Genomic DNA, 24463 nt, shown 5'->3' on the forward strand with positions numbered 1-24463 from the left:
GGTTGTATTATCTTTAATATTGCCAAGTCGGATCCGTCATTAACTCCATTGAAAGTCAACGGGGGACGGATCCGTTTTCTATTGTGTCAGAGAAAACTGATCCATGCATCCCCATTGACTTGCATTGGGGGTCATGCCGGATCCGTCTTGCTCCCCATTCCAGGACGGAAAGCAAAATGCAACATGTTGCGGTTTGCTCTCCGGTATGGGAACGCGACTAAACGGAACGGAATGCATTTTGGAGCGCTCCGTTCTGTTCAGTTCAGTTGATAATGAATGGGGACAAAACTGCCGTGTTTTTTTCCGGTATTGTGCCCCTATGACGGATCGCAATACCGGAAAACTTAGACGCTAGTGTGAAAGTAGCCTTAATAAAGTGATAAGTAATGAGCAGTTCGAGAACGTACAGTCATGTCCTAGTCATACATACAGTCTTGAATACAGCTGAGCTGTAGTAGAAGGCTTAGTCGGACCCCCACTGATTACAAGAACGGGTCCCCATACCCGCTAGGGCCCCCTGAAATGAACAGAACGGCAGATCGGGCATGCGCATACAGCAGTCCCATCTATTTCTGGATGGTCCCTTGCAGATCAATAGAGCGGCAGTGCGCGTGCCTTGGGGGGATGGGTGTCCTCTGTGCTGCTGGGAGTCTGTTCTTGGGATAGACGGGGGGTCCCTGCAGTAGAACCCCCACTGATCTATTAGTAATCCTGTGGATTGGATAGGGTATAGCTTGAAATCACCAGAGTACCCCTTTAATGCCTATTCACTGGAAAATCCCCCTAATGTTAATGTGATTGAGATTGATTTTTGTCTTTCAGAGTCTATTCGGAGGACGCCCCCCTACTGAGGGGAGCTGTGTTTTTTGTGGGAATGGGGCTGTGGGGTGCACATAGGTTATTCTGTTTGAAGAACTCTCCAATATCTGTGCTACCCTCCTTTCTAAAGGTAAGTGACTAAGGACGGAGAAGACTTTTCAGCCAAACGCAGTGTTCTGTAAATGTCTGATTATCACTCAGCAGTACCCAGTCATTGAGGCTGCAGATATTAAACCCACAGTTTGTGTCTTGATAGGCGATGAACTGTCCAAACGCAGTGGTGTCTTATGAGATCGTCCTGTCAATCATAAGACTGATCAAGAAGTACGGTCGGGAGCTGCAGGCGGTCACGTGGGACGTCGTCTTGGATATCGTTGAGCGGTTATTCCAGCAGTTCCAGGTTCCATTTTAGCATTACTATATTATTTATGTGATGTATGACCCCCCCCCCCCCCCCTCATCGATCAGATACTGATTACCTCAGTAGTAAAATGTAAAAAAAAAAACTCTTCTACATTAATCAAACAGCACCTGGATCTGAATACTTTTGTAACTGTATATAAGTAAAATAAAAAGTGTAGTATAGACAAGGAGCTGTATCTGTATAGCGCCACCTGCTGTATTTTTATTTTATTTATTTCTACGTCCACATCACTGAGGTGGTCTCACACACTCCATTTAAATTTTCCGTTGTCACTAGCCATAGCTACGGCAGTTACAGGAAGAGAACTGCAGCAGAAAGGGCACGCCTGATCTGTGATAGGGAGAGAACTGCAGCAGAAAGGGCAAATCCCCTAGCGTTCCTGCTTATTCAGTGTCTGCATGGAGATTTTTCTTCTGGAAAAAACGTGTTCTTTACACAAGCTCTTACTCTTAGTAATCCGATGTTGGAAAACGCAACTTTCCCACTACATTATAGGCGCTCAGGTAATCTGTAAGAGATGTCTAAAAACTATTTTTTTGTTTCATTATTGAGCCTACACTGCTTTTTGTTTCAGGTGCTGCGGAGTCAGGAGTTAAAGGCGGCTGTGCACAACCTATTAACTGCTGTAGAGGAGCTCTATGACCAGAGTGACTTCCATGGGGAGGAGGAGAGGTTCTTTGATCTTGTGGAGAAGAACTCCGATGAGCGGCCTGTATGTCCCATTTTATATGCTTTACAGCTTTCCCCCATAGCCTGTCATAATTTTTTTTTGACAATTATTGCAATAGTCTTTAAAGGGATTGTTTGGGGTTTTGATATTGATGGCCTATCCTCAGGGTAGTTATCAGTATCTGATTGATGTGGGCCCAACTTTAGGAACCCACACCAATACCTATTTAAAGACTGAGGAAGTCTCTTCATAGGCCAGTGACCTGGGCGCAGCCACTATACAATTTATGGAGCTGTGACGGTGGGGATACCTAGTGTGGGACTCCCAACAGGTCAGATATTAATGACCTTTTCTGAGGTCACTTATTTAAAAATCTCAGGAAACACTGTTAAGGCTACAGAATGAGCACAGAAGACTTCTGCTCCATTGGCGCTTTCAACACTCCATCCATGAGAATGGTTGTGCAAATCTGCCATGTCGGCCTTATTAGCGCCATATTTGATGTAATTTTGGTCTCTTCACAGGCAGCCTCTGTAGTGAATCTCATAACGTACAGAGCCCAGAGCATCCACCCAGGCAAGGAGGGATGGGTGCAGGACCTGCAGAAACTGATGGACAAGTATTTCAGGTCTGCTCAATATAATACATTTTTGCAGCTTTCCTTTATACATTGTGCTTCAGTTCTTCACCTTTTTTCAAAATCTCTGCTTGCTAACAATGAGTGTCGACATTGTTGTTTGAGAAACTGGTACAGACCTGTTTCTCACAGCTGAGAATCTGTTAGTTTTACCTACCAGGTACATCAACAGCATAACTCTGTCTCCTGCTTGTTACAATGTATGGTCTCATGCACACGACGTCCAGCCCATAATAGAACAGTCCTGTCCTTGTGCGTAATGTGGACAGGAATAGGATTTTTTTTTTTTTTTTGCGGAACGGACATACAGACACAGAATGCACACAGAGTAATTTCCATATTTTTTTTTGTGGTTTTTTTGCGTTTTTTTTGCGTGGAACAGACACGGACAAAAAATACTTTCATGTGCATGAGCCCTGTTTGAGTGGATTGTCTAGCTGGAGCAAATTCTCTGTACCTGATTGCAGCCTATAGATGTGATCATTCCTTGGAAGGCAATGGAGAACTTGTAAGGAACTGAGTTCCTAAAGTATATTTAAAAAAAAAAAATGTGTGTGTGTATATATATATATATATATATATATATATATATATATATATATTGTGTGTGTTGCAGAACTTTTAATAACGCAGAATTGAAATAGATTAAAGGACCTGAGTTCACCTCTCGAATCGACACATGACTACTGATGACATCAATAAGGACTCTTAACCCTTTCAAATATGATCTGTAAAGTTAGAGACTATGTACTTTATCTTTCAGGAATGAGTCCCGCTGCGTTGTACGTATGAAGGTCTTGGATGTCTTGTCTTTCGCTCTCAGCATTAACAGACAGTTTTACGAGGTTTGTTTTCATGAGAAAATTTTGAAAAACTATCCTTCACTTAGGGCCTGTTCACATGGTGTATTCGACATCAAAAGCTGCGTCTGTTACACTTCCATTTTTCTGCACTGTCGAACTTGCCTCATGAAGAAGGGGCGTTTCCTTTTTTTGGGGGCCTGATTTCTACATGCGGATTAGCTCCATTGAATGTGGCTTGTCTGTGGTCAGATCCACAGCATTCAAATGGCAAACCCGTGGCAGAAGTCTGAGGGTCCGTCTCGGATTCCTGCTGCAGTTTCTGCAACAAATGCATGCTGAATTTTTCTGATGTGTATTTTGCGCTGTGTGAACGTATCCTAAGAGATTGCATTTGGATAACGTAATGTATACCCTTGATGGATAGCCCAGCAGATGGCTGAACTCTATGGTAACCCGGCCTTATATAGGTCTTTTATGCTATACTGTGTAGGTAGAGCTTACCTAAATTTCTCACGTGGTTTTTCTGTTGGTCTCTCATTAGGAAGAACTGATTGAGAAGGTGGTTACCTGTCAGCTGGCCCACATCCCAGAAGATAAGGATCATCAGGTTCGAAAACTTGCCACCCAACTTCTGGGTGACTTGGCTGAATGCTGCCACTCTTGCCACTTCAACAGCCTGATGGATATCATCGAGAGGGTGAGGGTTGTTTCTGTGTTGCCATGTGTATAATCCTAGATTGACACCCCCCCCCCCCCCCTTCCCACATTAATGTCTTTGACTCCTATGACCTCCATAAACCTCATCGAAACATATGGACAAGTAAATGGCCTGATGTCACCTAAAGAAAACATTGTCTCATGGCTGTGGGTTCATTCTTTTTTTCTTTAGGTTATATTACTAGGGCATTTAAAGGGGTTGCCCAATCTGGACAACCCTTGAGCATATGGATGTACTATAGGGGTGGTGTCCTCCTCAGCGAGTGTGAAGCTGATTGACAGAGGGGTTCCCGCAGATGCGAGACAACCATATGGCAGTATTATATCATAAAAGTGACTCTACATGACTTTTTTTCTCTGTGCTTTTTATTTTTCGTAGGTTGTGACCCGTTCTTTGTCTTTGACTGAATCTGCAGGACAGGACACCTCATCCCTGGAAGATGTGAAGACCTCTGTACTTGGGCTAATGGTTATATTACAGGTGGGATTACGTAGCAACAGTCGCCTCTTGGAATGGCAATTTACCTTATGAGTGACTAATCCTTAAAGGATGCACTCAATATGTCTCTATCACGTGCCATCACTTTACCGGCCAGCTTTTGGGGCCCCCACTATCTTCAGAATGAATTAGGCACAGCTCTTGTGTAGCACTTTGCAGGGAATTGCAGCCAACTCCATTTATATGAAATGGAGCCGTCCTGCACTGCCCTGGCCCAGTGACAGAAAAAAAAACGGATAATCGAGCGCTGCATCCTATTCATTCTCAGGATTGGAGGGGGTCACAGAAGTCACCATCAAGTGATATGAGAATACTCCATTAAGCGGTCTATTTTCTGTGCAGACCAAGCTGTATACTCTACCGGCGAGTCATGCCATGCGTGTGTACGAGATGCTGGTCAACCATATCCAGTTGCACTACAGAAACCTGTACAGCTCCCCCATGGCCAGCAGTATTCGCCTCCAGGTGAGTCTTTCTCCATCTTTTAAACTACTGGACCTTAGAGGCACTCCTCCATGTGATTTTATAAGTTCTCTAACAGCAAGTCTTAAGAAAATTTACAGCTTCAGCTTTGCCAGTTTACAGGCTTTAGGGGACACTAGAAAAATTGCTGGGCCTTGGACGATCATGCTGCTAGCCTAGACGGTCCATGAGTTCGTGTAGTGGTCGTAATCATTATTTCTTATTATTTTTCTTGAAAGGTGTTTGATTTCTTCTTGCTGCTGAGAGCCGACTCTCTGAAACGCATTGGCCTTCCCAACAAGGATGGAGCTGTGCGATTCAGCCCGTATTGTCTCTGTGAATCTGTGTAAGTGGCCAATAAGGGTTCTTCTTAAAAGGGGCAGCTTTGATTGGATAGTGTCAGACTATGCAGGGACCCCCCCCCCCCCCAGCTGGTAATATTCCCTCTGGACTTTCACTGAAAACTGCCAGTAATTCATTTATAACTTCTAGCAGGAATAATAAAGGAGTGGCACATCATATAGTCATAGATGCTTCAGAATTATTGTTGCAAGGGGATGCAAATAGGTACTACAACAGGCATGTCAGGAATGGTGACGGGCCCTCTTTAAATATTCTTCTGTCCTTTTTAGGAGCGAGTCTGAGAAAAGGGTGTCGGACAGGAAATCCTCTGGTACCCTGTCACCTCCTGCTGGAAGTCCTAGCCTCACATCTCAGAGCGGTTGTCCTCGCTTGGGCTTTCTGCCGTTCTCATTGGCATTTGGCGTCATCCTGCAATGTCTCAAACAGGTATCGTGTTCATGCTTTAATCGCCTTCATGTTTCCTGACTCTGTGTTGCATTCCTATCGTTTACTCTTCCTCTGCTAGGAGACGGACTGGAAAGTTCTGAAACTGGTTCTCAACAAGCTGCCCGAGTGCCTTCGGTACAAACTCCTCATCCTGTCCTCTCCCTGCAACATTGACCAGCTGTCTGCGTCCCTGTGTACCATGGTGAGCGACCTACAACCAGGGGCGTAGCTATAGGGGGTGCAGAGGTAGCAGTCGCTACCGGGCCCAGGAGCCTGAGGGGCCCATAGACCCTTGTGCCACATAAGACACTGGCATTATAGAAAGTGCATGCAGGTCAATTTACACCTCTGGCTGGAGGGAAGGGGGTTATCTCAAGAATTTGGCATGGGGGGGTGCCCTTTCAATGTTTGCCCTAAGGCAGCAGGAAGGCTACGTGCTCCCCTGCCCCTTTCCGACAAGCACTAAGGGGCCATGAGCTTTTCGCTACGCTCCTGCCTACAACACATCAGTGTATGCCAAACTACTTCTCCGGAATGCCACCAATGACTCTGTATTCCATAGAGAACCTTTTATTGTCATGTATTGCCCCTTTTGTGATTTTTAATTCCCTGTTTCTAGCTCTCAGACCGAAGCGCAAGCGACCGTCTTTACAACACACCAGATGGTTTCTCTCGTACTGACCTACAGCTTGCAGTGGTTCCTGTGCTGACTGCATTGACTTCATACCACCCTTTCCTGGACGTCAGTAAACAGGTATGACTCTCTAGAGCGCTCCCGTGGAGGTTGTGTCTTCCATTTACAATAGTGAAGGGATTTTTCCCAACTTGATTTGAAGCAGCTCCCAGGATTGGAGTTGTTCGAATTGAGTTCTTTACTGATTTACTTTACATTTGATAACTTATCTCATGTGTTATTAGTGGTGGTCCCATCCTGGGGACCCCCATTGATCAGCAGAATAGAGGGCAGCGGCTCCTGCTAAATTGCTGTGGGCTCCTTCACCGTAGTACATGACCCAATGAAGGCCTGCGTCTGGAACTGCATCTCTTCCCATTCAGATGATGAGGGTTTAGATGCTTGCCTACGACCACAGGTCGGGTACTGCGGTGAAAGGGTAATGGTGCCCCTTTGTTTTGCAGATTACACATTGATGACTTATCCTGAACTCAGGGCATCAGTATAAAATCCAGAAAACCCCTTTTATATCCCACATGCAATGGAACAGTCTACAGTCGGGCTGCAGTAGTGGTGTTGACTTGATGACCTGTCTGACTCTCATTCACAGAGGGAAATGGTGCATTGCCTGGAGACCGGCCTTATCTACCGCTGTGCCAAGCAGTGTGTGGTTGCCCTGTCCATGTGCATGGTAGAGATGCCAGGGATCCTGATTAAATCATTGCCAATGCTCATTGTTAAGCTGACCCACATCTCCGCCACAGTCACCATGGCTATCCCCATGCTGGAGTTTCTGTCCAGTAAGTTCTTTTATGTGCAATCTGTGATTTGGATTTGGTTGTACAGTTATTCACTTGTGTACTGAGCGTAAGCCCTTCTGCACATGTCTTTCAGCTCTCGTTCGGCTGCCACATCTTTATTGGAACTTTGCTCCAGAGCAGTACGTTAGCGTGTTTGCCATTTCCCTTCCCTACACAAATCCATCAAAGTAAGTAACTAATAAGGAAACCGGCTGTTGCCTTGAAAGCTGAGCCCCAAGGTCCTGCTGCCTCCACAACGCCTGTGTGAGCTGCGGCACATCCACATTGGAAATCGGCGACTATGTAATATATGACTGTGCAGAGTCAGAGCAAACATTGGAAAAGACCACGATTTGCCAGCGGCGGTTCATGCCGTCTAATCAAGATCGGCTGCCAGCAAATAACAGCATAGGGGTGAGCGATGGCATAGTGATCATTCCTCCCCAGGCTGTGGAGGAGATCGCTGCATGTAATAGCAGCGGTCTCCTCCGCTAGCGAGCAGGCAATTGCCGGGAAGGAATGCTTCCCTCCTGACAATCGGCTGGTGTAATACAGCTTTAAGTGTGCAGCAACATCTTTTAGACTCCTGCTGTAATGGCCCTGGATCGGCAGAACCTTCAGTCCCGATCATTTAACCCTTTGATGCGGTCATGATTGATCGTGGTGTCCTTAAAGGAGGCGCCCCACTATTTCCCTTCGATCCTGTGATTGGTTTTTCATTGGGACCTTGTGCAGTCAGCTGTGGGGACCTAGAATGACTGCTGTTAGGGCACGTTTAGACACATCTGGATTGCAGGTTCCATCTTGATATGAACGCAGCACTATTTCTTCCCATAAAATGACACCCTGACAAACCCCATTAAAGTCCGTGGGGTCCGCCAGTTTGTTCTCTGCTTCTACGATGTAACACAAAATCGGAAATTGCAAAGGAGATGTTTACAGAGCTTATACAGAGTTATACAGATCACAAAAAAAATTATATAAATTACATTTTTTTTTTTAAACACCTAGACGGTGTTTAAAAAAAATTCTCCCGCTTAAAAACCGTACCTTTTCAATTCCCTTTCCTACAGGTTTAATCAGTACATTGTGTTCCTGGCCCACCACGTCATTGCCATGTGGTTCATCCGATGCCGGCTCTCGTTCAGAAGGGACTTTGTGCCTTACATAACGAAGGTAACTGCAGCAATTCATCAGGTCTGTATTCAGTTGCCATCAGGAAAATCTATTGAGCCCACCCTCCTCCACCTCTCAGGGTCTCCGCTCCAATGTCCTGCAGAGCTTTGATGATACACCGGAAAAGGGGAGCTTCAGGGCCCGCAGTACTAGTCTGAATGAGCGGCCTAAAAGGTAGGTCTCTTACGTACATAGAAAATCCTAACTTCTGTTCTACATATAAAGAATAGCACTGTTACTCATCACTACATCCATATAGAGGGATTTCACAGTAGCATCTATTACAGGTACAGCTAATGTGACTCCACTGCATACTGTGGTAAACCCATTGCCAACCAATAGTTTCACCCTCCTAAAGTGAATGTCCGCTGCTTTTTTTTTTTTATTTGAAATGGGCCATAATTTAGTACTGATGAATGCTATAAAAATATATTTAAAAATACAGTTTTGGCTGCCAGCAACCACCACTAGAGGGAGCTCAATACATACGGTGTATGGAAATTGACCTACTTGTGGATTTTAAATCTGCCGCACGTCATTTATGTCGTGGATTTTCACCGGAGATTTCATCCTTCGCAACTCATTGGTTCACGGCAGAAAAGCTGCAGAATCTGCAACCAGTTTGTGTCAGAGCCGCAGTAGAATACGCATCGGGTTTTCTTCCACTCAATTTAACTTCTGTGTGGATGATGTAACTTTTAAAGGGATTATCCAGCTTTTTTTTTTTTTTTTTTTTTTTTTTTTTTTGTGTATCAGACCCCTTCACAGTGGCTGGACCACCGGTGGTATTTTCATGGTCCCAGTGGCTGGCTTGTGTCTCCACTGCCACCTCCGCAGGTCCCTGGGAATCATAGGTCACCGCTGTGGCCAGTGATTGGCTGCAGTGACATTCATCCCCGTCAACAGGATGTTTATTTCCAAAGACCTGGGACCTGGAGCGATGGAGCCGGAACCCACTCTGAAGGGGTCTGGTAAAGATTAAAGTTGGATAAAACCAAATCCATTAAAACATGCCAGCGCCATATGTGCGAAGGTCACATTGGTGGCATCCATGAATTCAGACCATTAGCAGTTTCTAGGACAAAAGGTCTCTTACCCCTTTGATATATTGCAGAGATTTATTTTGCTAAAAATAATGCACAATTTAAGCAAATGGCCTTGTAATGAACAGAAAATGATAATTCTAGTAACATTATGTACACTGCTTCCTCAATACCAGTGTCGGTGACATTTAAATGTTAATCACCACACAAGTATATTCTCCGAGGCCAATTATCGCCAGATATCTGCAGTGGCTCATTCATCACTTTTCCTGTGACTGTTCCACCAATGAGAACATCCCCCCCTCCCCTCAAATCCTCGGCAGGTTTTATTTCCATAGGACTGCTTATTTCTGTTTTGTGGACTTCTGTTTATCATGCACACCTGTGATGACTGGTAATTTGTGTTTAACCCATCCTGACAGGGAAATCTATTATCTTATTAACAGGTATGTTGCGGTGTTTTTTTCACCCATTCGCACCTAGTGGCATCATCAAGGTTCTGCCGTGTGACCTACTATTTAACCCTTGTATAGCATCCTAAGTCTAGGGCTCGATGTAGCAGTCAGGCACTGGTTGATGAGCCTTGTTTGTTTTACACATATAGGGGCCGTGTAATTGTCCCAGCCTAAGGGGGGGGGGCGGTGTTCAATATTCTATAGTGCATGTCCTGTCCATATGTCCTCCAGTTAAAGGAGTTCTCTGGGATTTACATATTGATGACCTATTCTCGGGATGGGTCATCAATATGAGATTGGCGGGTTCCGACCCCCGATACCCCCACTGATGAGCCTTGGTGCTCTGGGGGAGTGCTGCAGCTATCGCAGCTCAGTCCCATTCGGCTGCACCTAGGCCATGTGACCTATGAACATGACATCACATGTCCTAGGAAGAAGCACCGCAACCTCTTCATACAGCTGAACGGTGGGGTCCCAGGACTCAGACCACCACCAATCATATATTGACCTATCCTGAGAATAAGCTGTCAATATTTAAATCCTGGAAAATCCCTTTTTAAGGCTAGTTTCACTCAAAGAAGGTAATTTCCCGGTTTGAGCGCTGCGCCTGTGTCACGACCTCACAGCGCTATAATGATTTTTAATGTGTCCCTGCCTGACTGCTCTCTACTGAATTGTACTGACGGTATTATGTCGGTACAATTCAGTACAGCAAAGGTCGGGCAAGGTCACAGAGCGTTCTAAATCGTTATAATGCTGTGAGGTCGTGTCACAGGAGTAGCGCTCAGACCGGGAAATACCTGACACACACACAACGTGTTTTTCCCGGAGTGAGCGCGCTCAACTGAAACTAGCGTAAGGCCCTCCACTATGGGAGAGCAGCTAACAAGTAGCAGATTCAGACTTCGTTTGAGTGGCCACATGTAATACCACATTCCCGCTGTAGTGGGCACTGTAGAGGAAATGGGCACTGTAGAGGAGAGTTCCCTCTTGCTAAATCAGCAGCTTTCCTGGGAAATCGTGTATTACCACATCTGCTGTCCTGTGAAATGTGTGATGAAACCTACTCGCAGCAAGCAGTTTTATCACATTTCCATCTTGTATGACACAAAAAGAACCCCCTTTAAAGGATGTTGTCCAGCAGGTACCATTTTCGAGTATCCCTTTTTTTTTGTAACCCCCTTCTGAGCCTGTTGTAGAAAAAAAATTATTAAAGTGTAATGTAACTTTATTTACACTGGGGTGACTAGTAAAGGGGCTGTCCACGTGTATTTCCAGGATAAGTCCTCAATATCTGATTAGCAGGGCTCTGACTCCCAGCCACCCTGCTGATCGGCTGTTTCCTAGGCCAGTGACGTCATGTTCATCGGTCACATGGCCTCGGCGCCATTCAGTCCCAGCCAAGTGAACGAGACTGAGCTGCAATACCAAGCACAGCCACTATACCACGGACGGCGCTGTGCTTGGTAAGATGCAAGGAGGTCGCTGCACTCACTGGAGCGCCACTCTTCAAACGGCTGATTGGCGGGGGTGTTGGGTGTCGAACCCCTAACGATCAGGTGTTGATGGCCTATCCTGAGGACATGTCATCAATATTAAAGACCTGGAGAACCGCTTTAATAAGGCCCCTTTCAGACGAGCGTGTCCGGATTCGTTGCGTCTGCGATCAGGGAAAATCGTGTGAGTAGGTACGCAATTGCAGTCAGTTTTGACTGCGATTGCGTTCCGATGTTCAGTTTTTATCGCGCGGATGCAATGCGTTTTGCATGCATGTGATAAAAAACTGACTGTGGTACCCAGACTTCGGGTTTGGGATCGGTGTTCTGTATATTTTAATATTTTCCATTATAACATGGTTATAATGGAAAATGGCATTCTTTAATTCAGAATTCTAAGTAAAGGGTCCATTGTGGGGTTAAAAAATAAATAAATATGTAACTCCCCTCCTCCACTTGATCGCACAGCGAGGCTGGTCTTCTGTCGTCTTCTTCTCGCAGGACCTGGCTGGAAAAGTACCTTCAGTGACGTCATCACCACGTGGTGAGCGCAGTTACGTCACCGAAGGTACTTTTCCAGCCAGGTCCTGAAAGAAGATGAGCCCTGCTGCTCGGTCAAGTGGATGAGGGGAGTTACATTTTATTTATTTTAACCCCACAATGGACCTTTTTTACTTGGCATTCTGAATGAAAGAATGCTATTATTTTCCATTATAACCGTGTTATAATGGAAAATAATAAAGTAAATGGGGTCCCGGGTAACTCATCCCTCGTCTCCTAGCAACCATGCGTGAAAATCGCATTGCATCCGCACTTGCTTGCGATTTTTAACGCATCCCCATTCATTTCTATGGGGCCTGCGTTGCGTGAAAAACGTAGAATATAGAACATGCTGCGATTTTCACGCAACGCACAAGTGATGCGTGAAAATCGCCGCTCATCTGAACAGCCCCATTGAAGTGAATGGGTCCGGATTCAGTGCGGGTGCAATGCGTTCACCTCACGCATTGCACCCGCGCAGAATTCTGGCGCGTGTGAAAAGGGCCCAAATGTGCTTCAATCTTGAGGTCACTTACCTTAGATTGGGACATCTCTACATATTCCTTCAAAGCAAAATTGCATCCACTAAAATATTCTGGATGTAAGGTTTCGATGAGAGGCCGTGCCCGCCGGGTAGGGAGCTTCCCGGACTGTAGGGAAGCGTGGCGCGACCCCTCTGCCCTGCTGAGAAGGTACAAAGGAGGAAGGGGTGTATGTGACAAGCTGTTCCCCAGTCTTCTGATGGATTTGCACCCCCCCACCCCCCAATCACTGCTATTGGGGATTTTATAAAGGACAGATTCCCTCTAAGGTGCCAACCTGTAACCCTTGACAAGTCCATTGAATAAGGTCCCTCGGCGTTGCCTTGATGATGCCTCTGGTGTATTCACAGGTGGATTTCTTGGTCTCTTCTGCTGCCTTTCAGTTGCAGTGCTGCTTCCTCGTCTTATTTTATTTTAACTGTTATTTTTCTATAAAATGTCTTTTTTGTAATTTTTCAAAAGGGCCATGTGTGAGCGGAGGGTGTGGATGCCTTGAGTCTGAAGAAGCGGAACAAACCTCGCTCTTCATATGTTTGGCCTGGATTGTATTTCACATGAAATATTAGAAAACGGCATAAACGGCAATGCTCTAAAGGCTACGATCAGTGCGTTTGCTCCGTTTGGCAGATGACGTCAGCCATAGTGAATTTAAATTTCCTTTAGATTTTTTTTTCTTCCGGCAATCCTATAGACTTTTATAATGGTCTGCGCACCGTTTGTAGATCGCTAGACACCGCCTTTTTAAACTTTCAACTGGAAGAGGGGGATACAGCTGCCGTTTCTGTGTCTTAGAGGGGATGGGGAGCAGCAACTAGAAGACGGTGTGCACCCCAGAAAGGAAGGACCCACCCAGGAACGGAGAGAGAGAGAGAATGTGCATGTACAGAAACCAGCAGAGGAAAGGGACTGGTTTATCTAGGGGCACATATGGCAGTTCTGGAATTTCTAGACCATCACATTCCAGATTGAAAGAATTGGCGTGCTTTATGCTGTTTTTGTATTATTTTATGTGAGGTGCCTCCAGCCGGGGAACGCCCCTCTACATCAGCCACAATGGACCCCTATGATAACCTTGCTGTTTTTCAGTTTATTTATTTTTTTCATTTTTGCTTTTCGCCTTTTCATTTGTCGCATTTATTTTGTTCTGTTTGTTTTCTGTTTCTCCCTTTCTATGGTGTACCCCCCCCATGGGCCTTCCGATGTACCCACTCGTCACATCTTTACACTGGTTCATCCTTTGTGTGGTTGGGTACTGAATACTTTCTCCCCCCCCACGTGTGAAATATGGGCTGGGCGGTGGGCATCATTGCCCCATTGTCTTTCCTCCCCGTCCTGCTGGGTACTTTGGGTAGCTTGAAGCTATCTAAACAAACCAAGCCGGGCATGAGTGACTCCTCCCCGGTGAAGGAGATGCGAGACCTTTCCAATGCCTTTCGATCCCGCAGCATCAGTGTGTCGGAGCGGGCCGCATACAGGTATAGGGGTCCGGGTGATGCTGCCCTTACACTGGGAGATTGAATGCATGCCAGGAAGACTTGCATGGCAAACCTAGACACTAGTGCCCATCCTGTGCCCATTCTGGAGCCCTAACACACCCAATGCACGTTTTATGTACTGAAACTTTTGCGACAAGGAGAACTTAACACATTTGGATAAGACAAGAGTGCAACCTCGGCCCATCACAGAATACTATCATCTGTAGTCCTGCCCGTGGTGTCCTACACCATTTCCTATTTAATGCATGCCGTGTGCCGAGTTCTGGTGGTGGTGGTCCTGCTGCACTCTTCTCTTGGGGACGGGGCTCATTGTAGTCTAAGTTGTTATCTGATCGGTGCATGATGGGGTCATATTATCCACATTAAAACAGGTCTGTGGATCATGACTTGGGTTATTCTGGTATTATCCTCCTAGTTAACTTAAGCTTGACCCATTGGATTGGCTGAACCTGGCGATAACGTGCTGTCCGCCTCCCAGGGCCATATACAGATTCGTTAGTAACTGGAAAGAATATAATCCAGTGAGGCATACAGTTACCATGCAGAGTTACTGTAGAATACCTTGCTTTACTTACCTCCTACTGATCTTGAGTAGAGATGAGCGAACTTCTGTTTTAAGTTCGGCGTCTAAAGTTCGGCTTCCGGTTAGCGGAGGATCCCGATATGGATTCCGAATTCCGTTGTGGTCCGTGGTAGCGGAATCAATAATGGCCATTATTGATTCCGCTACCACGGACCACAACGGAATTCGGAATCCATATCGGGATCCTTTGCTAACCGGAAGCCGAACTTTAGACGCCGAACTTAAAACAGAAGTTCGCTCATCTCAAATCTTGAGCATTAAGGTGGCCATACATAAAACAGGACTGTAGGCTGAACTGCCTGTTTCAGTGGGACCGTCTGACCATATAATGTGTATGGGGGGGGGGTTCCCTGACTCTCCTCCCCCGATGATAGATGTCTGGGAAAAGGTTCAGGCACGTTGGATTTCAAAGCCTGAGGTAAACCATAGCCCAACAGCCTACCGAGAGCACATGTATGGGGGAATAGCTCTCAGCCAAATGAGCAGTTGAGGTGTACGGCCACCTTAACTCCTTTAAAGTCCACTCCCTGCAGCCACTGCTGGTTCAGTGTCTGTCCTCAAGGTACTGTAGGTTAGGATAGAAATAACTCTCACAATGGAATCGCAGAGCTTGACTAATTCCATGTGGTTCCTTTGAATAGAGTTTTGGATGGAGAAGAAGACTTACTGTAACTCCAGATCAGTGCATGATAAGTAACGCTAAGTATTTGTAGTTACTCAACTTGATTAAAACGGGAGCTGCCTCTTTAAGGATAAGGTTTTCAATAGGCCATCTTGGCAGGGTAAAGTCATGCTCCTACAGACCTGCTCCGAGGAGATTCTGCCATCTAACGTGTCATTGCTTTGTACAGCCGGATGCAGACCTCTGTGACCAGCTCGAGCCTGAGCTCGGCCGACGAAAGCTCCATGGCCCAGGCCGATGACAGCTTGAAAAATCTTCACCTGGAGCTAACGGAGATCTGTCTAGACATGATGGCCAGATACGTGTTCTCCAACTTCACTGCGGTTCCCAAGAGGTAAGGCCACAGGTAGTGATTAGGAAGGTTCTCGTTCCACTTTTTAGATGATCAAAGAACCTAATAAAGGAAACCTACGGCAGGTTCCACCTACTGGGTTCAAAGTCGAAACCCACGTGGCGATCCAGCTGTAATTTTTCATCTCTGTTGCAGGTCTCCAGTTGGTGAGTTCCTCCTGGATGGGGGGAGAACCAAGACCTGGCTGGTCGGAAACAAATTGGTGACGGTGACAACAAGTGTAGGGAGGGGGACACGGTCCCTCCTTGGCTTGGATACTGGGGATGTCCCGAAGGAGGGAGATGCAGATGTCGGGTAATGAACTGGTTACAAATCCAGTATGCTCCTCACAGTATAGTGTGAGAGTTGTAGGGTTTTCCTATCCTATTTGGGTATTCTTGGCGAAACATCATCTTTCTGTTTTCTGTCTTGTAGCTCGTCAATGCAACCTGAATTCAAAGAAGCTCCTAAGATGGAGCAGCAGGCGAGAAAGCAGGGTATGCAAACGCCGCGTCACAGAGTCCGCTCCATGTCTGGTGAGCTCACTTCACTGGGGGAGGCCTCCTCTCCCTTCTATGATTTTCATTTCGGGGGATGTGAGAAGGTGCAGGTCATCTTCTGAGAGCTGAGAGCACCAGGAAACATGGGACAGATTTCCACCGTCGGCTGTCGTGTCTCTGCAGTTAATCCTGTGGCTTCCATCTAACCTGCATATTCCTGCTAGTGTCTGTTCCCGGCAATAGTCTGCTCTGCCATTAGTACCGCTGCGGGCGTCCGACCTCCTGCAATGATATCTGCTGCAAACTTTGGCCGCAGTGGTCATTTCCCACTGCATCAGAAAACTGCTGTTGCAAAACTAAAACTCACATCATGCCCTTATAGCCGGCGGCTGTCCAGGTATGATGAGAGTTGTAGTTTTGCGACGACTGGAGAGCCACAGATTAGGGAAGATTGTTTGATGTTCCTTTTGCAGTGGTGTTGTATTGAAAATTTGCATCTCTCAGGATGGTCTGGGGCATGCTGGGAGTTGTAGTTTTGCAATAGCTGGAGAGCCGAAGGTCGGAGGTCCATTGACTGTCATTGCTGGAGGAGTGGGCTGTGTTAGTAATTTTAAGCAGCACAAGTTCTGTATGGCTCGTTAATATCCTTTTGATATAAGGCTAGGGCTACATTGGCCAGGATCGCTGAGCAGTGGTGATCCCATAGTAATGAATTGGATCGCTGCGGCAGTCGCAAAAAACCCAGCCGTGTTGGATTTCTTGTGACTACCGTGGCGATTCCATTCATTTCTATGGGATCACTGCTACTCAGCAATCCTGGCTGTGACGGGCGTCGCCGTGTAGCCCTTGCCAAAGGCCGGTGATGGAGTTGCGTTAATTGTCACAATTGCTGTTTCGTTTATACACTAATTGCTGTAGTGATATTTAACCCTTACTGACGAAGATCATTCACCCCTTAGAGATTTAGACCAATCTCCTACATTTTAATCCGTGTGTAACCTGCCGCCGTCGTTATTTCCTGTTTTTGTATTTTGTCTTTATACTTTCGTAGCATTATAAGCGTTTGCTACCTGCTTAAACTCAACAATCGCCCTAAAGGTGCCCATATAATTTCAGTAGTTGTCAGTCAAACAATTGCTTACCCAAGAGGTATTCTTCCCGTCTCCCTTGAACACATGCATGCTCTGCCCGACCTAGCTTGCATGTGCTTTCCTTTTAGAGAGGGGAGTAAGCTGCTGCCAGACACCTTTAGTGGCTTGTCTCGTGCCAGAGCTAGGTCGCTGTGCTTTGCAGTTTAGCACGTCAGACCCTTCCTTCCCCAGCATCATCTGTCCGGGGACAGTCGGCACACCCCCCCCCCCCCCCCCCACCCCCCGTATGGACGAGAGAGCTGGTTCCACCAAAAAATGTCCGACTTTACTCCTATGTGTATGGGTGCCTCTAGGAAGATCTGTATTGTAATGCAGAAGTGTTGCGTCTTACCTATTTGGTCTTATCCTCCCCTTTTGGTTAGATTCTGTAGTTTACACTGGCAATATTATTATTTTTTTTTTTAGGTGGTCATGGACTACGAGCTGGATCTGAAGCCGTCTCTCTGTCTTCACCAGGGGGAGCTCCTGGAAGCAGAGTGGACAAGACTCCCCGTAGGGTCCAGGTGAAGAAAGAGAAGGCTACACTGGCTGATTTTGTTCCAGTGCTGACTCAGGGCTGGGCAGAGATACTCGTGCGTAGGCCGACAGGTAATGAAGCAATGTGTGTGTGCAGGTTTTTTGCTTGGCACCTCAACACCTGAGGCTGCATTAATCGGAGCGCGTGGTCATCTGACTTCTTATTGTCGTCTTTTGAAAGTTTGTGTAGCCTATAGTCTTCAGTGTTAGAGGAACAAAAATGTAAAAAAAAACAACACAATCCGAGGAATTGCCCCCTTTTTTGATTGATACTGCAATGAAAACTGAGAAATATGTAAAATATTCAGGCATTTTCCCTTCTTGCAATCCCCGTAAGGCAACTGGCTGCAGCAGAAGCCCCCCCCCCCCCCCACCACTGTGCTGTATATGTGTCCTATACAGACACGACTGAAATGGATGTGCAGGTATGATCCATTAATGCTACTTGTGAGTCTTCACCATTGTCCTCCTTGCATTTTCCCAGGTAATACCAGCTGGCTTATGAGTTTGGAGAACCCCCTCAGTCCCTTCTCTTCAGACATTAACAATATGCCCCTCCAAGAACTGTCTAACGCCCTAATGGCAGCCGAGAGGTTCAAAGAGCATCGGGAGACTGCGCTCTACAAGTCCCTCTCCATGCCCACCTCCACCCTGAGCTCTCCTGCAAGCAAACCCACACTCCTCCAAAGGTCCAACACAGGTAGGTGGGCACGGGAAGCTCCTCTCTTCCATCCTGAATATGACGCCTCTTTCCCTGCCGTCCTGGCTAGTCCTCTGTGACCGTTTACTAGGAGCCATGCCCTGTACTTCTGATTGGGTCAAGAAGGGCCCCACTGGCCTTTTGTAATCCCATTGGCTGTGTCTCTAGCTTACCACATGGCTTCCTCCTCAACCTTTAGGCTGGGTTCAGACCTGAGCGTCTTTAATATGCGCGTTTAACGCGCTTTTTTGACGCGCGTTTTTTGCAATAGTAAACGCGCGTTTGACGCGCGTTTGTGTGATTGACTGCAATGTCCTATGGACACAAACGCGCGTCAAAACGCCCCAAAGAAGCTCAAGTACTTGTTTGAGCGTAGGGCGTTTTACAGCCCGTTTTTCAGCGCTGTAAAACGCTCAAGTGAGAACCAGGGCCATAGGGAAGCATTGGTTTTCATGTGCTGAGCGTTTTACAGCGCGTTTGAACGCGCTGTAAAACGCTCAAGTGTGAACCCAGCCTTAGGCTGGGTTCAGACCTGAGCGTCTTTGATATGCGCGTTTAACGCGCGTTTTTGACGCGCGTTTTTGACGAGCGTTTTTTGCAATAGTAAACGCGCGTTTGACGCGCGTTTGTGTGATTGACTGCAATGTCCTATGGCCACAAACGCGCGTCAAAACGCCCCAAAGAAGCTCAAGTACTTGTTTGAGCGTAGGGCGTTTTACAGCGCGTTTTTCAGCGCTGTAAAACGCTCAAGTGAGAACCAGGGCCATAGGGAAGCATTGGTTTTCATGTGTTGAGCGTTTTACAGCGCGTTTGAACGCGCTGTAAAACGCTCAAGTGTGAACCCAGCCTGAGGGTATAGACTTTCTTCACAGCCTTCATTTGGTCTGAAAGAAATGAATCGTGCAAAATTCCCAAACTGCGGTGTGTCTTTAATTATTCTGACACTTTTTTTCCTCGATGAAAAGTGATAAATGAGTTGTCAGTACAAAACGGGCTCTGTTTTATTTCCTTAGGGTCCATTCACACATCCGTTTCGCAATCGTGCCCACCCATTCATTTCAATGGGGCCGCAAAAGATGCGGACAGCTCACCGTGTGCTGTCCGCATCCGTAGTTCCATTTTGCGGCCCCGCATGAATATAGTGCATGTCCTATTCTTGTCCGCTGCAAAGACCTACAACAATAGGTATTTTTATCACAGGGCCGGACGTGTGCTGTCCACATAGTGCGGAACGCATATGGCCGGTGTCCATGTTTTGCGGACCGCGGATGTGTGAATGGACCCTTGACCAGTCTCTCTCTTGTTCGAGGGCCATGCCAGGTATTGAAGGATTCGCTTGAATGTGGCTGAGCTGCAATACCAGGCACGGCCGATGGGCGGAGTGGCGCCATTTTTGGAAATGGGGCCGAGTGTTTTGTTTTTTTTTGTTTGTTTTTTCTTTTTTTCCATTCCCAGTCAACAACTTAAGAGCTTTAGGTTTTGATTGTAGAGAGTTGCATCATAAGCGATGTGGTCATCACCTGAATGCAAACCTTATGGGGGATGTAATGCCACGACTAGCCCCGCCAAAAGCGACCGTAAACCATATATGCCATAACAGAAAAGGGACACTATCTATAAATGTAGTTTAGATGCACTTTGTGCCATTAAAAAAAAAAAAATAGAAAAAACATTTTCTCGGGATTAACAAAAAAAATTACTAATCGACCTAAAAATAAAGCTCCATATATCATAAAAAAATAAGGACGTAAGATGTATTGGAATAATGGAGAGGAAAAAAGGTTCTCGCTTTTGAAAAAAAAAAATGTAATTTGGGTCTAGGCAAAAAAAACCCGGTCTTGAACTGGTTAAAATGGATTGTCCAGGGCTACTTTCTTTAGAAAAAATAAAAAATAAAACGGTGGCGCCTCTGTCCACAGGTTGTGTGTTGTATTACAACTCGGCTCCTTTTTACTGTGAGGAGGTTGAGCTGCACTACCGGACACAACCTGTGTTCAGGAGTGGCGCTTTTTCTGGAAGTAAGCAGCTATGGACAATCCCTTTAAGACTCCTCACTCCAGCCGTATGGTTCCATCATGGCAACACCTTGCAATCTGCTTTTCCTCTCCCATTGCAGTGGCTTCTGTCTCTCTCGCATCCCAGTCCAGTGGTCAAGGGAAGCTGCTTAGGAGCATATCCTGGGCAGGTATATATGTACACAGCTGAAAGGACGCTGCAGAACTGTGTCTGACCCATTTGCCGTGTGCCTGCATATTAACCAGATATTGACCAGATTCATGTGTTTCCTGTGTGCTTAATGCTAATAAGGAGGGGGATCAGGATCAGCAAAGACATTGGTGGCATGGGCTGCTTGTTCTGCACATCGTCTGGCTGGCCTGTCCAACCGTAGGGCGCTCTAGGTAGGATTTGGGGAACGCTAAAGCTTTTTAGACCCCTCCTGAGTCTGCATGCTGACTCGCCGCCACCCTGATCTTTCTTCACGTAGAATGGCAGCATTGTAGGTGGCGTGATCACTGACATCCATCAATCCCCACAAAGGCTCCTCTGCGGAACCTGATGGTGACCTCATGACTAAATATCATGGCTTAAAGCGCTGTCCACATATTACCATCTTGTTTTAGGTCCAAAATTGTGTGCCATTTGATTTCATTCAGAGTACAGTACTCCAAATTTCACAGATAGAGATAGATACTGACTGCTTACGGTCACCACTAGGGGGCGATTACTGCATTCAGTGTTATGGGCTCAATGTATCGACTGTATACTGTGAGCTCCCTCTACTGGTGATTGCAGGCAGAATTTTATGATTTACTTTTCTCTGTGCGGGGGATTCGGAGCTTTGTAGCAGAAAAATAGACCTTTGCCTCAAATCCTGATATATTAAATTAAACCGCCCAGAATTTTTGATCTGTATAGAATTAAAAAAAAACATGGTGTTTGTAGGTAGAAATTCACTTTTTAAGTTTTTAGGTAAATGGAGAAATGATGAGATGAGAGATCCAGGATTTGGGTTGATAATCCACTTTTGTAAGCTGTGCATTGCCGTGTCTTAAATGTAAATTGTCTGATGTGTAAGATGCTGGATGAAGGGATTGTGTAATGTGGAAGTATCAGAATGTCGCTCCAGGAGGAGACTCCGACTGTCTCTGCCTGTAAAATATATAGGATTGGTTTTTAAAGGGAACCTGTCAACAGGATTTTGTGTATAGAGCTGAGGACATGGGTTGCTAGATGGCCGCTAGTACATCCGCAATACCCAGTCCCCATAGCTCTGTGCGCTTTTATTGTGTAAAAAAACCGATTTGATACATATGCAAATTAACCTGAGATGAGTCCTGTCCCTAACTCATCTGACATACAGGACACATCTCAGGTTAATTTGCATATGTATCAAATAGTTTTATTTTACACAATAAAAGCACACAGAGCTATAGGGACTGGGTATTGCGGATGTGCTAGCGGCCATCTAGCAACCCATGTCCTCAGCTCTATAGACAAAATCCCGGTGACAGGTTCCCTTTAAGGAGTTTTTTTTTTTTTTTTTTTTTGCTTTTATAGTCCTCCATTTATTTCACTTTGCATTAGTTGTTGACTGTTCATTAAAGGGGTTGTCAGACTCTCTAGGATATGCCACAAATGGCAGCTAGGTGTGGGACCCACACCTATCTCTATAACGGAGCCCCCAAAGTGAAGGAGAGTGCACCGCACACTCTAATTTCTATGGGAGTTCCAAAAATAGCTGCGCACTGGCTCTGCTATTTCCAGTAGTCCCATAAAAGGGAATGGAGCGGTGGCCGCGCTTGCGCAGGGCTCTCTCTCCATTCATTTCTATGGAACTTCTGAAAATAACCAAGTGCGCTCGCTCGGCTATTTCCAGAACTACATTGGTGGCGTACGGTGATGCAACCCCTTTTAAAGGGAGTGGGATACGTTAGAGGGGTTAAAGGGGGTTATCCCACAATTTTTTCACCTATCTACAGGATAGGTCATAAATGTTGGATCGCTGGCAGCCTAACCACTGGGACCACCAGTGATCCCAAAAAATTACTGTTCCCCAAGTACCTTCTCTGAGCGAAGCACACTGCAAGTTTTTTGTCATTGCTCCATTCACTTTTATAGGACTGAAGTTTTAGTTTTGCAGTAGCTAGAGAGCCACGGGCTGGAGACCACTACCCTGTAGTAACCAAAGAGCCACGGGCTGGAGACCACTACCCTATCTTGGGCTGTTAACATGTATGCATATATAGATGGATAAATGACCAAGTCATCTTTTGCTTCACTGAGGACCATCTTGGTCCATGACTATGGGGGGTGAGGAGGTCATGCTAGAGAATAGGATTCACTCAGATTTCAGTCAGTTTGCTCTTGTATCCCTAGTAGAACAGAGATGCTTTTCTTATGTTTGGTGGTATTTCCGTCCCAGTCATTAGTCAGTGGATATAGAAGGGGGGATACTTCCACATTAATCAGTAAATCTGTACATATTGTCAAGACTCACTGCTAATCCAATACCCTGTGCTGTTAAATCTGCTTTTACCTCCTCCTAGAATCCTCAGTGGTGCCAGAGGAAGGTTCCCAACTGGACGTTGAAGGAGATGTAACGTCCCCAGGTGGTTCCCAAGAGCTGGATGACTTTGAAGCTGTGATTAATGATGACACCACCAGTGAAGACAAGACGGGCAAGAAGACTGATGGAATCAGCAGGGTGAGAGGATTGGGGAAGGGGAGTGATAGCAGCTGTGAGCCCAGTTCTGTCTGGTTGTCCTTTTTTAAGCTCAGCCATTGGCCTGAAGGAATATCTCTCCTAAATGAGTAATAATGGCCGTAATACTGCCCCCTATAGAAAGTAAAATATTTAGTTTAATACTGCCACCTATTGGCAAAAATATACCTACTATAATACTGCCTCCTATGTACAAAAATATAATTACTATAATACTGCCTCCTATGTACAAGAATATAACTACTATAATACTGCCTCCTATGTACAAGAATATAACTACTATAATACTGCTCCTATGTACAAGAATAGAACTACTACAATACTGCTCCTATGTACAAGAATATAACTACTATAATACTGCTCCTATGTACAGGAATATAACTACTATAATACTGCTCCTATGTACAAGAATATAACTACTATAATACTGCCTCCTATCTACTAGGATATAACTACTATAATACTGCCTCCTATGTACAGGAATATAACTACTATAATACTGCTCCTATGTACAAGAATATAACTACTATTACATCTATTACCCCCCCCTTACCTCCTTTTCCCCCTCCCCTCTTCCCATGTCTTGTCTTTACTTTTCCGTATTAATTACTTTTATGCACATGTTAATGTGTTATTGAGTCATGTCGCCACTGCACTTGAATTGATGCGCTTAGTGAATAAGCATTTGTCCAGCTGCGCCTGGTATTTAAGTGATTGATTTGTCACATGACTATTTGCGTTTTCTTCAATAAAAAGAAATTTGATTAAGAATATAACTACTATAATACTGCCTCCTATGTACAAGAATATAACTACTATAATACTGCTTCTATGTACTAGAATATAACTACTATAATACTGCTCCTATGTACAAGAATATAACTACTATAATACTGCTCCTATATACAAGAATATAACTACTATAATACTGCTCCTATGTACAAGAATATAACTGCTATAATACTGCCCCCCTATGTACAAGAATATAACTACTATAATACTGCTTCTATGTACTAGAATATAACTACTATAATACTGCTCCTATGTACAAGAATATAACTACTATAATACTGCCTCCTATGTACAAGAATATATCTACTATAATACTGCTCCTATGTACAAGAATATACCTACTATAATACTGCTCTTATGTACAAGAATATAACTACTATAATACTGCTCCTATGTACAAGAATATAACTACTATAATACTGCTCCTATGTACAAGAATATAAC

At 45.4% G+C, this 24463-nt stretch overlaps 1 protein-coding gene across 6 annotated transcripts in view; it reads left to right on the forward strand.

Annotated features, from left to right (window-relative positions):
• TSC2 (TSC complex subunit 2) overlaps positions 1 to 24463 on the forward strand; it is a 41389-nt gene that overhangs the window by 8404 nt on the left and 8522 nt on the right. Inside the window, exons 10-33 of one of the 6 annotated variants that reach the window (XM_040441595.1) lie at positions 823 to 949; positions 1076 to 1219; positions 1818 to 1955; positions 2438 to 2541; positions 3314 to 3395; positions 3895 to 4050; positions 4450 to 4551; positions 4912 to 5034; positions 5271 to 5377; positions 5664 to 5820; positions 5900 to 6022; positions 6440 to 6574; positions 7104 to 7293; positions 7388 to 7481; positions 8367 to 8469; positions 8549 to 8643; positions 9935 to 9958; positions 15476 to 15640; positions 15794 to 15952; positions 16073 to 16173; positions 17694 to 17876; positions 18289 to 18504; positions 20621 to 20689; positions 23052 to 23209. In XM_040441595.1, coding sequence (XP_040297529.1) covers positions 823 to 949; positions 1076 to 1219; positions 1818 to 1955; positions 2438 to 2541; positions 3314 to 3395; positions 3895 to 4050; positions 4450 to 4551; positions 4912 to 5034; positions 5271 to 5377; positions 5664 to 5820; positions 5900 to 6022; positions 6440 to 6574; positions 7104 to 7293; positions 7388 to 7481; positions 8367 to 8469; positions 8549 to 8643; positions 9935 to 9958; positions 15476 to 15640; positions 15794 to 15952; positions 16073 to 16173; positions 17694 to 17876; positions 18289 to 18504; positions 20621 to 20689; positions 23052 to 23209 — 3055 coding nt within the window. Of the gene's footprint in view, positions 1 to 822; positions 950 to 1075; positions 1220 to 1817; positions 1956 to 2437; positions 2542 to 3313; positions 3396 to 3894; positions 4051 to 4449; positions 4552 to 4911; positions 5035 to 5270; positions 5378 to 5663; positions 5821 to 5899; positions 6023 to 6439; positions 6575 to 7103; positions 7294 to 7387; positions 7482 to 8366; positions 8470 to 8548; positions 8644 to 9934; positions 9959 to 13897; positions 14021 to 15475; positions 15641 to 15793; positions 15953 to 16072; positions 16174 to 17693; positions 17877 to 18288; positions 18505 to 20620; positions 20690 to 23051; positions 23210 to 24463 lie in introns of all 6 variants that reach the window. The other 5 variants (XM_040441591.1, XM_040441592.1, XM_040441596.1 and 2 more) reach the window with 5 other exon arrangements.

Source organism: Bufo bufo, chromosome 7 (assembly GCF_905171765.1).
Source record: "Bufo bufo chromosome 7, aBufBuf1.1, whole genome shotgun sequence".
Lineage (NCBI taxonomy): Eukaryota > Metazoa > Chordata > Amphibia > Anura > Bufonidae > Bufo > Bufo bufo.